Source organism: Scyliorhinus canicula, chromosome 3, assembly GCF_902713615.1.
Source record: "Scyliorhinus canicula chromosome 3, sScyCan1.1, whole genome shotgun sequence".
NCBI lineage: Eukaryota > Metazoa > Chordata > Chondrichthyes > Carcharhiniformes > Scyliorhinidae > Scyliorhinus > Scyliorhinus canicula.
In genome coordinates, this window is record NC_052148.1 from 55,610,641 (window position 1) to 55,629,013 (window position 18,373).

At 41.1% G+C, this 18,373-nt stretch overlaps 1 protein-coding gene across 6 annotated transcripts in view; it reads left to right on the plus strand.

Annotated features, from left to right (window-relative positions):
* The window catches only part of LOC119962662 (WD repeat-containing protein 7), an 869,538-nt gene that overhangs the window by 664,144 nt on the left and 187,021 nt on the right, over nucleotides 1–18,373 (plus strand). For all 6 annotated transcript variants that reach the window (XM_038790561.1, XM_038790562.1, XM_038790559.1 and 3 more), the window contains one exon: nucleotides 11,557–11,674. In XM_038790561.1, the coding sequence (XP_038646489.1) occupies nucleotides 11,557–11,674 (118 nt within the window). The remainder of the gene's footprint in view (nucleotides 1–11,556; nucleotides 11,675–18,373) is intronic.

An 18,373-nucleotide genomic window follows, 5' to 3' on the forward strand; every position in this document is an offset into this window, starting at 1 on the left:
AGGGTCAAAAAAATGTATTTTCTGCCTACTTTTGACATAGAATATTAGAATGTTAGAGGACAGAAACATGCCAATTAATTGCTGTTGAGTTTCTCCATGTGTGCCAATTAATGTAATCTCTCCTCCCTCCCTGCAACCTTTAAATGTACCTATTTTGTCAAGCAACTATTTAATTCCTTTGTAAATTATTTATTGCCCCTACTTCCGTAATCCAAACACCCTCTGTGTAAAGAATCTTTGCCTGCTCTTTAGTTCTTTCTTTGATTGTCTTAAATTTGCAGCATCCCAGAACATGACTATGTTATTTTATTCTTATATGGTTGGAGTTCATAATAGTTGGAAGCAAGAGTTTGCTTGTCATAGCCAAGAATTTAAAGAATATAAAACAATGTGAAGTGTAATGATGCAGCATGGATGTTCAAGTCTTCGACTATCAGAGAAAGCTTGAATGGTCAAAAGAAAGAAGTGTAATAACAGCATGTGGGTAAAAATAACAACTGGGGCAGCACGGTGGCGCATGGGTTAGCCCTGCTGCCCCATGACGTCGAGGTCCCAGGTTCGATCCCGGCTCTGGGTCACTGTCCGTGTGAAGTTTGCACATTCTCCCCATGTTTGCATGGGTTTTGCCCCCACAACCCACAAATGTGCAGAGTAGGTGGATTGGCCATGCTAAATTGCCCCTTAATTGGAAAAAATTATTAGGTACTCTAAAAAAAATTTTAAATAACAACTCGTTTGTGCACTAGAATGTCTTACAAACAGCAGAGAGAGGAATAACCTGTTTTTGGTGGTGGGGTATTTGAGGAAGAAATGTCAACCAAGACATGAGAGAAAGGAAACCCTGCTTTCTTTAAACAGTACCATTTTGTTTTTCCCATCTACCTGAACGAGCAGATGGAGCCTCATTTTAGCATTTAATTTGAAGCATGGCAAATCCAACAATGCCGCATTCCCATGGTCCTGCACTGCAGTGTCAGTTTGGTCCTCTGGTGTTTTTTTAATTTACAGCAATCTGACCTGGATACTCAAAAATGGATTTTCCTTCACATTTTCAAAGTTTATGGGCACGCGTCAAGACAAGTGTTCAGGAAATAAAAATCTGCTCCTTTTCTCATCAGGACTTCACTGAAGGTCTCTTCCCTGTTCATTACCCCCAAGGTGCAGTTCCCTATTTTGATCTTGAAGATGATACTATATTTCAGCATTGATTTTGAGAATGATTTAGGGAAGGAATCTGACATACTGTGCTGCATTGCCAATTAGAAACCAGGAAAAGGCCGCAAGTGGGCTCCAGTTATAACTGCGGCATGCACCTCCAAATATGCTGCACCCATGACTTGAACATTTGCTGCATGATATAACAACTGTTGTTCGCATATTTCACCTTGCCAATCTAATTTTCAGTTTTAATCATTTTGATATGATGTATTCTGTTTGATGTATGTGTGTGCATGTGTAGATTCTGGGAAGACGATGTCATCACTGGGCTAGTATTTCAGAGGCTAACATAAAGGAAATATACTGTGGATGCTGGGAATTTGAAATAAAAACAGGAAATGCTGGGAAAACCCAACAGGCAAGGCAGAATCAGTGGAGAGAAAAATAGAAATAACGTTTTGAATCCATGTGGTTCCTCTGGGTACATACGTATATGAGTGCAGGTGCATATATGTCAGTGTGTTTTGAGGCATATTTATGTCTGTGTGTAAATGCAATTGAGAGTAGATGCATATGTGTGTGTGTGTCGATGCATATGTGTGTGTGTGTCGATGCATATGTGTGTGTGTGCCGATGCATATGTGTGTGTCGATGCATACGTGTGTGTCGATGCATACGTGTGTGTCGATGCATACGTGTGTGTCGATGCATACGTGTGTGTAGAATCATAGAATTTACAGAGCAGAAGGAGGCCATTCGGCACATCGAGTCTGCATCGGCCCTTGGAAAGAGCACCCTACCCAAGCCCACACCTCCACCCCATCCCCGTAATCCAGTAACCCCACCCAACCTTTTGGACACGAAGGGTAATTTAGCATGGCCAATCCACCTAACCTGCACTTCTCTGGATTGTGGGAGGAAACCAGAGCACCCGGAGGAAATCCACTCAGATCAAAAGATATGGAGGGGAAAGCGGGATTAAGCAATTGGGTTGGATGATAAACCATAATCATAATGATTGGCAGAGCAGGCATGAAGGGTCAAATGGCCTCTTCCTGCTCCTATTTTCTATATTTCCATGTAATCCCTTCCCACACTAAGAGCAGGTGAATGGCCTCTCCCTGGTGTGAAAACACTGGTGTGTCTGCTAACTGGATACCTGTGTGAATCCATTGCCACAGAGGGAGCAAGTGAATGGCTTCTCCCCAGTGTGAACTCGCCGGTGTCTCCGCAAGATGGGTAACCGAATAAATCCCTGCCCACACTGAGAGCAGATGAACGGTTTCTCCCCGGTGTGAACTCTCTGGTGAGTCCGCAGGGTGGATAACCGAGTGAATCTCTGTCAAACTGAAAGCATACATGTAAATGTATGTAGCTGCATACATGTATGTATATACATATGTGTCTAGATGCATATATGTGTCTAGATGCATATATGTGTCTAGATGCATATATGTGTCTAGATGCATATATGTGTCTAGATGCATATATGTGTCTAGATGCATATATGTGTCTAGATGCATATATGTGTCTAGATGCATATATATATTTGTGTGTAGATGTAGATGCATATATGTGTGTGTAGATGTAGATGCATATATGTGTGTGTAGATGTAGATGCATATATGTGTGTGTAGATGCAGATGCATATATGTGTGTGTAAATGTAGATGCATATATGTGTGTAGATGCATATGTGTGTGTAAATGTAGATGCATCTATATGTGTTTGTAGATGCATATATGTGTGTAGATGCATCTATGTGTGTGTGTGTGTAGATGCATATATGTATGTGTGTGTGTAGATGCATATAGGTATGTGTGCGTGTAGATGCATATATGTGTGTGTGTGTGTGTAGATGCATATATATGTGTGTGTAGATGCATATATATGTGTGTGTAGATGCATATATATGTGTGTGTAGATGCATATATATGTGTGTAGATGCATATATATATGTGTGTGTAGATGCATATATATGTGTGTGTGTAGATGCATATATATGTGTGTGTAGATGCATATATATGTGTGTGTAGATGCATATATATGTGTGTAGATGCATATATATATGTGTGTAGATGCATATATATGTGTGTAGATGCATATATATGTGTGTGTAGATGCATATATATGTGTGTGTAGATGCATATATATGTATGTGTAGATGCATATATATGTGTGTAGATGCATATATATATATGTGTGTGTAGATGCATATATATGTGTGTGTGTGTGTAGATGCATATATATGTGTGTGTGTGTGTAGATGCATATATATGTGTGTGTGTAGATGCATATATATGTGTGTGTGTAGATGCATATATATATGTGTGTGTCTGTAGATGCATATATATGTGTGTGTAGATGCACATGTGTGTGTGTAGATGCAGATATATAGGTGTGTGTGTGTAGATGCATATATGTGTGTGTGTGTAGATGCATATATATATGTGTGTGTGTAGATGCATATATATATATATGTAGATGTATTTATATATATATATATGTGTGTGTGTAGATGCATGTGTGTGTGTAGATGCGTGTGTGTGTGTAGATGCATTTGTATGTGTGTGTGTAGATGCATTTATATGTGCGTGTGTAGATGCGCATATATATGTGTGCACAGATGCACATATATATGTGTGCAGATGCACATATCTATGTGTGTATGGATGCATATATGTATGTGAGTGTGTGTCGATGCATATATATGTATGTGTGTGTCGATGCATATATATGTATGTGTGTGTGTCGATGCATTATATATATATATGGGTAGATGCATATGTTTGTGTGTGTAGATGCATATATGTGTGTGTGTAGATGCATACGTATGTGTGTGTGTAGATGCATACTTATGTGTGTGTGTGTAGATGCATACCTATGTGGGTGGGTGTAGATCTATACGTGTGTGTGTGAATGCATGTACACATCGGAAGATATATAGTTGAATTTATCTTTTGAACTGAATTTAGTCATTTTATGTTTCTAAATTTGATCCAATAATCAATGTCTAGGTTAATAGAGAGACATTGCAAATACAGAGTTTATTTTTTTTTTTAAAGTTGCATTGATGTGGCATCTTTTGCAACCTCAAAGCATTTCACAGCCAATTAAATAATTTTAAGTGTGAACATTGTCATTTTGGAAATATACATCGTAAAAGGTCCAACAAACAACAATGTTTTAATGACCAAGTTTGGGCGTTAAATATTAGTCAGAAGTTGAGTAATTTCCCTGCTCTTTTGAGACATCACAATATGTTTTATAATTCACCTGAGAGAGATGCAGGACGTTGGTTGAATATTTAATCCCATAGGCAGCACTTCCTGACAGTACTTCGGTCAGAGCAACCATGAACTTTGTGAATGGCAGAACAGGCTCAGTGGGCCGAATGGCAAAGTCCTCTTCCTATTTCTTATGATCTAATGATTAGTCTCAGTGCTGCAGTGGAGTGACCACCTAAATGTTGTGTTCAAATCCCTGGAGTCAGATTTGGACCCACTAACTTTGGTTTCCAAAATTAGTGCTTTAAGCTGAGCCAAGGTCGTCACACCATCATTTAAGCATGGGAGATGGATGTATTCTAGTGCTTTAAAGAAACATATTTATGGTTGTGCTACAATATTTTTAGTTTCACTCACCTCAGTTTCAAAATGTACACCAAAAGTTTAATGAACTTTTGGTTCCAGCTCAGGCCCGCTGCTGTCTGCATCTGTGCAGCAAGTACTAATCCAATCACACTCTGCTTCCCCCAGAGAATGACATACCGTCCAGCTGGACCAGCTGCAGGAGGGACTAATCCGTGGCCACATACTATCACTAACTACTGGGCTTTGTTAATAAAGGGATAGGCAGCCAGTTGCTTTTTGTAAAGGGTCAAGCATTGCCAACCTTGGAGAAAAAAAAACTTAACCAATAGCAGGTGCAAAGCATGCAGAAAAATGGAGATTGTAATAATCGAACAACGTTAACAGATTTGTAGCACTGTCATCTTCTGGTCTCGAGCTTACTGAAATTTTAACAATGGAAACGTTTTAATTTTCATAATTTTAAAAGGGTTTCACACTTTCTTATCCTATTGGTAATTGAAACAAAATGATACAAAAAATAATTTGATGAAAGTTATTGTCACTTATTTTTTTCTGATTTGGTTGCTCTTAATTTTAGGAATTAAGAAACATCCAGAAATATTGTTTGAATGGATAAATAAGCTATTTTGATAGGTTGTTCTATGTAATAGTTCTACCATCAAAGCTACTGACAAGTATAATTTGACCAAAAATGTGCTGGAAGTTGTCAATGGAATACTTTTATTTGCAAAAATGTAGAGTTATAATTAGAATTATTAATTTTTTTGATGTTCCATTTCCTTTTTGTAGAAGTTTGAAAATAAAAATATCGGCGTTAATGGGTCAATAGTGAGGAAAATTATTTCAGTACTTAAGTTTGATTGGTGATTGACCTTGATTGGTGAACTGATGAGTATTGATTCTAGGTATGGCAGTAACAAATTCAAAAATGTGTAGAGTACAAAAGACTCAAGAGCTTTTGGCATAAGCCATTTGTTTTTTTTTAACTCAGCAGTTTATCTCCCCTTGTGTCGAAAAGTATTGATCCAGTGTTGGGATATGCTTTCACTGGTGTTGAATTCTACCAAAGACCCTATTGGAGTGTGCTTGGGGGCCATCATACCCAAACATGATTCTGCTTTCACTCCTTGCACACGTATTTTCACAGGTCACTGAATAGCAATCAGGACCGGAAACACTAAACTTGAAGTGCTGGTGCTACTTAGAAACACCAGGACCAATTCAACCACTCAAGCCTCTTAGGCAGCACGATAGCACAAGTGGATAGCACTGTGGCTTCACAGCGCCAGGGTCCCAGCTTCAATTCCCCATTGGGTTATTGTCTGTGCGGAGTCTGCTCGTTCTCCCCATGTCTGCGTGGGTTTCCTCCATGTGCTCCAGTTTCCTCCCACAGTCCAAAGATGTGCAGGTTAGGTGGATTGGCCATGATAAATTGACCTTAGTGACCAAAAAATGTTTGGAGGGGTTATTGGGTTACGGGAATAGGATTGAAGTGAGGGTTTAAGTGGGTCGGTGCAGACTCAATGGGCCGAATGGCCTCCTTCTGCATTGTATGTTCTGTGTTCTATGAGAATATGGCTGACCTGCAACTCTATGCTTCTTTGCTTGTCTTTGCTACATATCTTTTGATACCCTTTCCAAAGAAAATATTATCTATCTGCCTTGAAACCTCCAGTTGGTTTTGTCTTCTTAGAGAAATAGTGTTCCAGATTCCTACTAACCTGCTTCAGGTTCAGAGTGATAGTCCTTTGCATTGATACAGCCACAAAAATAGGGAGACCCAACCCAAGGATCTACATGTCAGTAAGGAAATTAAATATTTTTAAATCTTCATAAAAGTTTCTTCCAAAAAAGAATACATACTTCTATATGAAAGAAAGATCACTAGACTTAAAGCTGAAAGTAGTGTGATACATAGAACATAGAACATAGAACGATACAGCGCAGTACAGGCCCTTCGGCCCTCGATGTTGCACCGACATGGAAAAAATCTAAAGGCCATCTAACCTACACTATGCCCTTATCATCCATATGCTTATCCAATAAATTTTTTAATGCCCTCAATGTTGGCGTGTTCACTACTGTTGCAACCTTTGTCAATTTGCACTGTAAGATAAATAATGCAACTACTGTTAGAATTGACCCTGTGTTTCTACCATTCATACGTCAATTTCGTAACACCAGACTGGACAAACACAAACATACCTGGATCATTGTGATATGACATTTGTCTTCCAGAAGATAAACCTAAATACTAAATTGCACACAATGCTTTGACGTAATTAAGAATTTATACAGAATAAATCATTACATTTTGGCTTTCATATTGTGTACCTCCTGCTATAACATTGAATATTCCATTAGCTTAGTTTAATGGCCTCTTCAAACTTAAGATCCTGCTTTTAATGTCTTGTGACCTGAACTCCCAAATTCCTGTGCTGTCACTTTTTAATTTTCATCAATAACTTCCTGCTTGCAACTGGTTGATTTGATTTTCCACATATATATGTATTCTTTCTGTGTTATTTCTTTCTCTAATATTTTTTATTAGCATATTCAGCTATGTCTACCTGCACTTTCTGATTGTTTTTGTTCGCCCTTTTCATTTTAAATTTAAATTGACACCTTTTACTCATGCATACCTAACTGAATTGCTAATATCACTTTTTCCATCACCCTCCCATCCCCATCCAGCCCACCATAGACATAGACATAGAACAGTACAGCACAGAACAGGCCCTTCAGCCCTCGATGTTGTGCCGAGCAATGATCACCCTACTCAAACCCACGTATCCACCCTATACCCGTAACTCAACAACCCCCCTAACCTTACTTTTAAGGACACTACGGGCAATTTAGCATGGCCAATCCACCTAACCCGCACATCTTTGGACTGTGGGAGGAAACCGGAGCACCCGGAGGAAACCCACGCGCACACGGGGAGGACGTGCAGACTCCGCACAGACAGTGACCCAGCCGGGAACCGAACCTGGGACCCTGGAGCTGTGAAGCATTTATGCTAACCACCATGCTACCGTGCTGCCCATGAGCTGAGTTTTTTGGTACCATTTGATCCCACTTCACACCTATTGATGAAAAGTTACGTTGGGTGTTCCTGCTCCAACTTGTCCATTTTCAATTCCCTTTATAGTTACCACTCCTCCCTTTACCTTTAGTAGTTCCCCTGCGAAACTGAAACGTTGGCCCCAAAAACTTTTAACCCTCTCTGATGTGTCCAATTGTCTTCAATTCTGCCTCAGGTCATGAGATCTTTCAGAGGAGGCCAATTCCTACAGGTGTGTTTGTTAGCATCTACATCTGTTAGATCCCGCTCCTGCAAGAACTATATATCATGGTCCCTTTGTTGCCATTTTTAATATAAGTAATTTATTAATATAAGGGGCTGGTTTAGCACACGAGGGGCTGGTTTAGCACACGGCTAAATCGCTGGCTTTGAAAGCAGACCAAGGCAGGCCAGAAGCACGGTTCAATTCCCGTACCAGCCTCCCCGAACAGGCACCGGAATGTGGCGACTAGAGGCTTTTCACAGTAACTTCATTTGTAGCCTACTTGTGACAATAAGCAGTTTTCATTTCATTTCGTTTTCAGGTATTATTTAAACAGGGATATATGAAATTAGAAAAACAAACTCTAAATGCGGGAAACGGATAACAAATAAACCAGAATCTGAAAAAGATTGGTTGATGTTTAAGGTTATCAAAACCTGAATCAGAGTTAACTTACCTTACCTTTGGAAGCTGACCAAGTTGTCATATATTTCCAGTATTGTTATTGTAAGAGTGTTTAAGGTTTTATAGAGGGAAGCTATGTTTCCCTGCCTGAAAGATCCTTTCTAACATTGTGTTTCAATGAGAAAACCTTTTGTTTTTTGTGCGTAGAAAGACCAGCTTAGTGTTTAAAATGAGGGATGTTTTTTCCTGAATAGATGAATGCTACAACAATAGGCAGCATGCTCTGGTGTTTCGCCTGTTACTAAGTTCAAAGGAGAACCCTGCTATGCAATATTTTATGCTTTTTTCAATTCACAAAAAAGAGGATGGTGGGAGGTTACAAGCGGCTTTGAAAATGTTTGTAGCATATGCTACCCGACTGATGACCTGCAGTTTTGTGGAGATGTTCTGAATGCTCTGCACACCGTTTGTTAATAGGACAAATTATAGCAGGTCAGTTTTGACTGATTGTTGCATCTGAACATGTGAGATCTGTTCCTCGGATTGTTGATGTCTAGTTGGCTAATTTGTTTCACTGTAAGGCACTAACATGTTTTCTCGGCCTTTTTGAGGAAGTGAACTTTAATGATTGAGCCTCTATTTTGCAATGTGAAATTCTTGAAATTATGTGAGTGTGCTAAAACATCAACAATTTACACATAATCCTACATGTATTTTCAATTAATGCAGTTAATTCAAAGTGCCACAGTGAATTTGAAATTAAAATTATGTGAAGCCAATGCACTAATAAGTCTTCAGAAGATATCTTTAAATGTGTGTTTCCTGTTCGACTATTACACTTTGACATTGTCTCACGTGAAATTGTTTTCATTAAATATCGCATTCAATACAGAAAATAAATGAATTGGTGGTTTTGAACTTGTGAAAGTAAGTCCTTTAAAACAGATTCTGCCACAAGCAAATAATTATTACCGAATTATAATTCCTTATTTATGGTTCCCTAATATGATGCAGCCATTGAATGTTCTGTTATGTGGGTTCAACTATGCAATTCCATTTGGGATGACATTTTAATTTCTGAAATTTTTCAAAGAACAACTGAATTAGTTACCGGCTTATAAGTGGGTTTAGGTTTCCCACCTTCAAAAGGTAGAGGCGGGACAGGGGACTTCTGGGGCGCAGACTGGCGACACTGGATGAACTGACAAAGAAGTGGGAACTAGCAAAAGGACAGGAATTGAGACACCTCCAAATAAAACACTTCCTCCGCAAAGAGACAGTAGGGCACCCGTGGGCCCCAGAAAACACACTACTAGAGGACCTGATAGGCACAAGCAGCGAGAAGGGGGGGCTATGTGGGAAAATATACTGACAGCTGCTGGACAGAGCTCGGACACCACTGGAATAGACCAGACAAAAATGGGAGGACGAACTGGGGACAGAGGTAGGATGGGGACTCTGGAGCGAAGCACTGAGCAGGGCGAACTCCACCTCCTCCTGCGCAAGGCTAGTACAGCTTAAAGTGGTGCACAAAGCGCATCTGACCAGAACTCGAATGAGCAGGTTCTTCCTGGAGGTGGAGAACGGTGCCAGAGGGGCCCGGCCAACCACGCCCACATGTTTTGGGCTTGTCCCAAACTTGCTGGGTTCTGGACAGCCTTCTCTGAGGCAATGTCCAGGGTTGTGGGGGTGAAGGTGAAGCCATGCCCAACAGTGGCAATCTTCGGCGTATCGGAGCAGCTACACATGGGGAAGGGGGCCAACGCCCTTGCTTTCGCTTCCCTGATCGCACGCCGGAGAATCCTGCTTGGCTGGCGATCAGCACCACCCAAAGCTGCAGACTGGCTCGCTGACCTCTCGGAATTTTCTCACCTGGAGAAGATTAAGTACGCCATCCCAGGGTCAGAGGAAGGCTTCATGGATACTTGGGGGGCAGTTCGTCGGCCTGTTCCAAAACCTGTTCGAGGCCAGCAGCAGGGAGTAAGCTTTAAAAAATTTATAGATGAGGAACCGAAGGGCTGTGCAACCCGGGTTTGGGGGGGGGGGCTGCCGCCTGACTTCGACCAATATTGGCTTGAAAATTTCACTTTAAGGTTTATAAAAATGCTAGCATGCTAAAACTTTGCATGTTACCTATCGCTTCGTGTTAGCAAACAGTGTCAGTTTATCCGGTTTGAGTAATTAAATCATGTGTTTCGGTAGCCTTTTCAATCTTAATTAATAGGAAAAGAATTGTGAAATTGAAATAAAAGCAGAAAATGCTGATCATAAAATAGCAGGTCACTGGCATCTGAAAAGCAATGCTGAAGTTTCTATACCCAAAACCATTCTTTACCATTTTAAGATACTGCTGGATATTTTATGCACTGTTTTTTATGCTCACTTCAGTTATTTTAAATTACACTGATCAGATTTTTAGTTAAGTCTTTATTGTGGCCATTTGTAAGAGGGAAGATGAAGATGCTTGAATGTGTCACCAAAAGAATAAGAATCCCTGAAACAAAAACACATACCCTTAGTTAAAATACCGGAAGCAAAACAAACTGGTTTGAGATATTTGTAGTTCTTAGTGCTGACTTTGAGATTTTACTATTTTTAGTTGCCAGCTTTGATATTCAGACATTGCCACTTCTTGATCTGTCTGTATTGACAAGCATGGCAATTATTCTACCTGTTAATCTAGAGCTGCAATGTTTGTTAACCTTGGTAATTAATTTTCAATTTTGAGGTTTTTTTTTCAAAGTGCATCAACATGTTCCCACAGAGAAAAATACTATTGACCAGTGTTATCCTTTAAACAAGTGCTTTGTGTTCCCTTTGAAACAAAACCGTGTAAATATTCTGGTTCAGCTGGATATTCCTCAATCAAATGGGTTAATTTGTTAATATTCCCTTTCATATGTAAAGTCGATTCGCTGTATTTTGATACATGGAATTACTTGACTTTGTATGTATGTTGGGACCCCCAGAATCCTAATCACACCACCTTGTAGCAGTTCATTGTTTTCAAGCTGTTTGACTGATTCCATTGACCTTGAAATGACATTATAAACTGGTAATCTTTTCAGTCTCAGCTTCTCAATGTGTTTTCTCTCTGTCTCTGATCCTGTTTAGCATTACAATGGGGCTGCCGCTCAGCCCAGCAGCTGACTCCTCCCGCTCAGCACGTCACGCTCTTTCACTCATTGCCACAGCCAGACCACCAGCCTTCATTACTACTATTGCCCGTGAGGTGAGTCATTGTGCCGTGTCCCTGCAAGCTATAATTATTAGCCAGTAATTATATCCCCTTTTACAATTGCAATCCTGACGAGCCCTTTCATGGAAAAAACGCATTGATTCAGGTCGGATTTTTTATTTTACATCCTGCATTCACTCTCCCCCGGAAACAGGTTGATATGAAGGAAAAGTCCTCATATTAAGTGTAGAACCACATGTTCCTTTTTAGGCCGTTCTATTATCTTCATTTTCCAAGTAGAATTTGAAAGTGAATCTTTTTGATACAAATATCTTGCATCTATATTTGCATCAGTGTTTATGGATTGGGGTACAGAAAGCAAACCAATTATCAAATGGAAAACAAAGTAGAATTATGGACGTTGATTCCCAATTGTAAGTAGTTGTTCTGTGTACATGTTTTGCACGCAGTAAGATGGCAAAAAGAAACTGCTTTTTTCTTTTTGCATAATCGGCTCCAATGATTTTGGATAAAGGATGCTTGACCTGTACGAGGAAATTAACACTGAATGCTGCCTTTGAATTATAAATTATTCTCACCTTTAACCTGTTCCTGGTACCCGCCCCCATATCCTTTGATCCTTTTGCCTCCAAGAGCTGTATCGAACTCCACTTGAAAACATACAATGTTTTGGCCTTGACTGCTTTCCGTGGTAGAGAATTACACAGAATCACCATTTGCTGGGTGAAGAAATGTCCCCTCATCTCAGTCCTAAAAGATTTATCACGTATCCACAGATTGTGACGCTGGTTCTGGACTCCCCCACCATCCAAAATATTCTTCCTAAATCTACCCTCTCTTCCTGTTAGAATTTTATAGGTTTCAGAGTATCACCATTGCTGATGTAATGTCATATGTTACACAATGATGTCATCGGAGTGCTTTGCAGGCTTTTGTGGAGTTCACCAATGTACCCTGTTTAAGCGGCATCTTCTAAATAAATCCCTTGCACTATGTTATATGAACTCGATGTGTGCCACTCCTGATTCTTTTTCTTTGCGGCTACCACAAAGAACATAACAAAATAAAAACTGCCGATGAGATTTGGAAATATAATAAAAAGCAGGAGAAAGGCAACTTTCAACTACGATTTTGTGAGCCACAAGAAGGAATCATCGATGGAGATCCAGGCCCAGACACCGTTGGGAGTGATGCAGGGAGAAATAGCATTGACTTCCACGACAAATTCTTGGTTGTGGCAAGTAAAAACAACTCAACTAAATATTTTACCACCCAGACAGTTTGTAGCGGGATGCCGGTGAACCGTCCCGTTGACGCGACAACCGCAGTAAAATATTTTTTTTAATAAAAGCTTTTGGATGACTGAGAGTTACTGGAGGCTTACTTCAAATGGAGGATTAAAGTTTTCAGTACACTTAGCGTTGTAGTGGCTAGCACTGCATAGACCGTGCACTATGCACTGGAATGGGCTGCAGAATCGCAAACCTACGTGGTAACCGACTCTGCTATCTACTGCCCAGGAATCAATAGCGGGGCACAAAAGCCAACAAGTCTGCTTGTGTGCTGCACATTTTTCTACTTTAAACAGAGAGGGAAACAGACTGAAGCCTGAGTAACACAGATCAGAGAGTTGCAATCCAAAATGGAAGAAAGAAAAGGCACCATTTGTGCATTTTATGAGGTGGAATCGACATGGGACTCTTATGAGGAAAGGTTCCAGTCATTCCTTAAAGCCACCAGCAGACCTACATACTGTGACTTTTCTTAGCTCAGTTGGGAGCAAAACATGTTTCTGCAGAATTTAGTACACCCAGCTAAACCTGGAGACAAGTCAGGTGATGAGTTAATGACTGTCTTTCAAGAACATTTCTCTTCCCATCCACTATTAATACCTGAATGATTCTGCTTTCGCTGTCGTGCACAGGTGGAAGGGGAAAACATTTCACAATTTGTTGCACCACTGCAAAAACTAACAAAGTATTGAGAAATTGCCCGATAAGACACCTCACGACCGATTAGTTTGTGGCCTCAGGAATGAAGCCATCCAAAGGAAATTGTTGACTGAATGTGCATTAACACTAAAGTCTGCTATAGAAATCGCAATGTCTCTGGAACCTGCTGCAAGACGGGCTTCACTGATTGGAATTTGAGCTAAAGTCCATAAGCAGGAGTCTGTGAGAATCACTTCCACCAAGAACCCAACATGCCATCGCTGCAACCAAGTGGGACATTTGACTGGAGATTGTTGGAGCAAGAAGAACAAATGCAAAAATTGTGGTAAAGTTGGACACATTGCCACGGCATGTTGGCGACGTCAGCCTTTAACAACACAAAAGAAGTGTACCAAGAAAAATACTGCAAAGTTTACAGGACGAGTTTATCAGTTAAGTGATCCAACTGAAGGCTCACTGAGTACCAAAGTATCAAGTCAGCTTAAGGAATTTAAGCGCGGTGTTCAAGCAGTACAAGGAGACCAGCAACCATCAGGAATTGACATATATGTCATTGCAACCATCTGATGTGGTCTTAAGGGCATTTACCGAGGAGGTCGTGGCGCTGAAAGGTTTAATCAATGTGACTGTGGAAGTTAACAAGCACAAAATGGAGCAGCCTCTTCACGTTGTTCAAGGAAACTTTCCAGTATTGTTTGGGAGATCTTAGTTCAGGAAGGTTAAACTAAACTGGGCTGTTGTGAACCAACGTGTTGTTTCTATGAACGATCTTCAACCTTAGAGCAGTATGTAAATAGTCCAACTCGGGAAGGGGCCATACTGGACCTGGTATTGGGGAATGATCCCGGCCAGGTGGTTGATGTTTCAGTCAGTGATTACTTTGGGAATAGCGATCACAATTCCGTAAGTTTTAGAATACTCATGGACAAGGACAAGAGGGGTCCGAAAGGAAGAATACTAAATTGGGGAAAGGCAGAGTATAACAAAATTCGGCAGGAGCTAGGGAATGTGGATTGGGAGCAGCTGTTTAAGGGTAAATCCACATTTAAAATGTGGAAGTCTTTTAAGGAAAGGTTGATTAGAGTGCAGGACAGACATGTTCCTGTGAAAATGAAAGATAGAAATGGCAAGATTAGGGAACCATGGATGACGGGTGAAATTGTGAGACTAGCTAAGATGAAAAAGGAAGCATACATAGGATCGAGGCAACTCAAAACTGATGACGCTTTGGAGGAATATCGGGAAAGTAGGACGAATCTCAAACGCGCAATAAAGAGGGCTAAAAGGGGTCATGAAATATCTTTGGCTAACAGGGTTAAGGAAAATCCCAAAGCATTTTATTCGTATGTAAGGAGCAAGAGGGTAACTAGAGAAAGGGTTGGCCCACTTAAAGACAAAAGAGGGAATTTATGCGTGGACTCAGAGGAAATGGGTGAGATTCTTAATGAGTACTTTGCATCGGTATACACAAAGGAGAGGGACAAGATGGATGTTGAGGCTAGGGATGGATGTTTAAATACTCTTGGTCAAGTTGTCATACGGAAGGGGGAGGTTTTGGGTATTCTAAAAGACATTAAGGTGGACAAGTCCCCAGGACCGGATGGGATCTATCCCAGGAAGCGAGGGTCGAAATAGCTGGGGCCTTAATAGATATCTTTGCAGCACCCTTGAGCACGGGTGAGGTCCCGGAGGACTGGAGAATTGCTAATGTTGTCCCTTTGTTTAAGAAGGGTAGCAGGGATAATCCAGGGAATTATAGACCTGTGAGCGTGACGTCAGTGGTAGGCAAACTGTTGGAGAAGATATTGAGGGATAGGATCTATTCACATTTGGAAGAAAATAGACTTATCAGTGATAGGCAGCATGGTTTTGTGCAGGGAAGGTCATGTCTTACAAACCTAATAGAATTCTTTGAGGAAGTGACAAAGTTAATTGATGAGGGAAGGGCTGTAGATGTCGTATACATGGACTTTAGTAAGGCGTTTGATAAGGTTTCCCATGGCAGGTTGATGAAAAAAGTGAAGTCGTATGGGGTTCAGGGTGTACTAGCGAGATGGATAAAGAACTGGCTGGGCAACAGGAGACAGAGAGTAGTGGTGGAAGGGAGTGTCTGAAAATGGAGAAGGGTGACTAGTGGTGTTCCACAGGGATCCGTGCTCGGACCACTGTTGTTTGTGATCTACATAAATGACCTGGAGGCAGGTATAGGTGGTCTGATTAGCAAGTTTGCAGATGATGCTAAGATTGGTGGAGTTGCAGATAGCGAGGAGGACTGTCAGAGAATACAACAAAATATAGATAGATTGGAGAGTTAGGCAGAGAAATGGCAGATGGAGTTCAATCCAGGCAAATGCGAGGTGATGCATTTTGGAAGATCAAATTCAAGAGCGGACTATATGGTCAATGGAAGGGTCTTGGGGAAAATTGATGTGCAGAGAGATCTGGGAGTTCAGGTCCATTGTACCCTGAAGGTGGCAACGCAGGTTGATAGAGTGGTCAAGAAGGCATACAGCATGCTTGCCTTCATCGGACGGGGTATTGAGTACAAGAGTTGGCAGGTCATGTTACAGTTGTATAGGACTTTCGTTCGGCCACATTTGGAATACTGCGTGCAGTTCTGGTCGCCACATTACCAGAAGGATGTGGATGCCTTGGAGAGGGTGCAGAGGAGGTTCACCAGGATGTTGCCTGGTATGGAGGGTGCTAGCTATGAAGAAAGGTTGAGTAGATTAGGATTGTTTTCATTGGAAAGACGGAGGTTGAGGGGGGACCTGATTGAGGTCTACAAAATTATGAGAGGTATGGACAGGGTGGACAGCAACAAGCTTTTCCCAAGAGTTGGGGTGTCAGTTACAAGGGGTCATGATTTCAAGGTGAGAGGGGGAAAGTTTAAGGGAGATGTGCGTGGAAAGTTTTTTACGCAGAGGGTGGTGGGTGCCTGGAACGCTTTACCAGCGGAGGTGGTAGAGGCGGGCACGATAGCATCATTTAAGAAGCATCTAGACAGGTATATGAATGGGCAGGAACAGAGGGAAGTAGACCTTGTAAAATAGGAGACAGGTTTAGATAAAGGATCTGGATCGGCGCAGGCTGGGAGGGCCGAAGGGCCTGTTCCTGTGCTGTAATTTTCTTTGTTCTTTGTTCTTATCTGAGAAAGTATGCACAGGTATTCGAGGAGTCACTTGGATCCATGACAGGGATCTGTGAAACTCAAGATAAAGGCAGCTGGTGTGCCTAAGTTTTTGAAAGTGTGTACCGTACCCTATACTATTCGGTCAGCACAGTAGCATAGTGGTTAGTACAATAGCTTCACAGTGCTTGGTTCCCAGGTTCGATTCCCGGCTTTGGTCACTATCTGTGCGGAGTCTGCACGTTCCCTCCGTGTCTGTGCGGCTTTCCTCCGGTGCTCCGGTTTCCTCGCACAAGTCCCGAAAGACGTGCTATTCGGTAATTTGGACTTTCTGAATTCTCCCTCAGTGTACCCGAACAGGCGCCGGAATGTGGCGACTAGGGGATTTTCACAGTAACTTCATTGCAGTATTAATGTAAGCCTACTTGTGACAATAAAGATTATTATTATTATTATTATTAAGAAGAACTTGAGAAGTTACTGGAGACATGAGTCATTGAGCCTGTTACCACCAGTGATTGGGAAAACCCAGTCGTCTCAGTCTTAAAGAACGATGGTTCAGTTGAATATGCAGGATTTTGAAATGGCTATCAACTCTTTATTCTGTGCTGATCAGTACCCTTTACCACTTGTCTGAGATGGTTCTGTTGTTTAGTGGGAGTAAGGAGAGCAGTTGAGGGTTATTGTGTCACTGTATTGTATTATATTGATTAGCATTGTTAAAGGGGTAATTGTAAGCTATTTTGTTTTGTGATGTTAAAGGTATTTTAATACTGTGTTAGTAATAAAGTTTCTTTTAATGTACCGTATCCCTATTTTGTGTGAAATCATCCCTGGAGCGAGGTATACTTTCCTCACAGTCTTACAAAATTGGAATAAAATATTTGAGTTTCTACGTGGAATCCTAGCCATGTTGGAGGTCTGGTCCGAGATTGTAATATTGGTCATGGTTGACGCTCATTCAAAGTGGCCGAAGGTTGCCAACGTGAAATTGACAACTATGGATCAGACCATAGAAAGGCTTGATGAGATAGTTGCAAGATCCGGGTGACCTGAACAATTTGTGAGTAGCAACAGTACTCAAAGTTCATATCAGCCGATTCTGAGGACTACCTGAAGTGGTGTGGCATCCGCCATATCAAATCTGCCCCCGATCATTCAGCTACCAGTGGCTTAGCTTAATGTTTTGTACAATTGCTCAAACATGCAGTGAAGGTTTTGAGGGATAAAGGTTCTCTACCTAAATGTGTAACAGCTTTTTAATGACATACAGAAACACTATGCATTCAACAGCACAAAGCTCACCGGTTATACTGATGTTCAAAAGGGAACTATGCACACAGTTGACCTTTTAATTCGCCCTTCAACTTCAGAGCTAGGCAAAAACATCAGATGCAAGTTGCATATTCCAAAAGCAGAGTCTTTGACATGTTCTTGGGAGAAACTACACCTCAGGCGTAAAATGGGCTCCAGGAATTGTACTAGCCAAAACTGGTCCAATTTCATATACTATTCGAACTGACGATGAATGAATTTAGCTTCGCACACTGACCAATTATTGTCTTCACATAGTGAGTACAGAATTTGTACCAGATGTTTTCACCACAGAGAGCATAGACAGCACCATTCCTGACTTAAGGAGTGCAACTG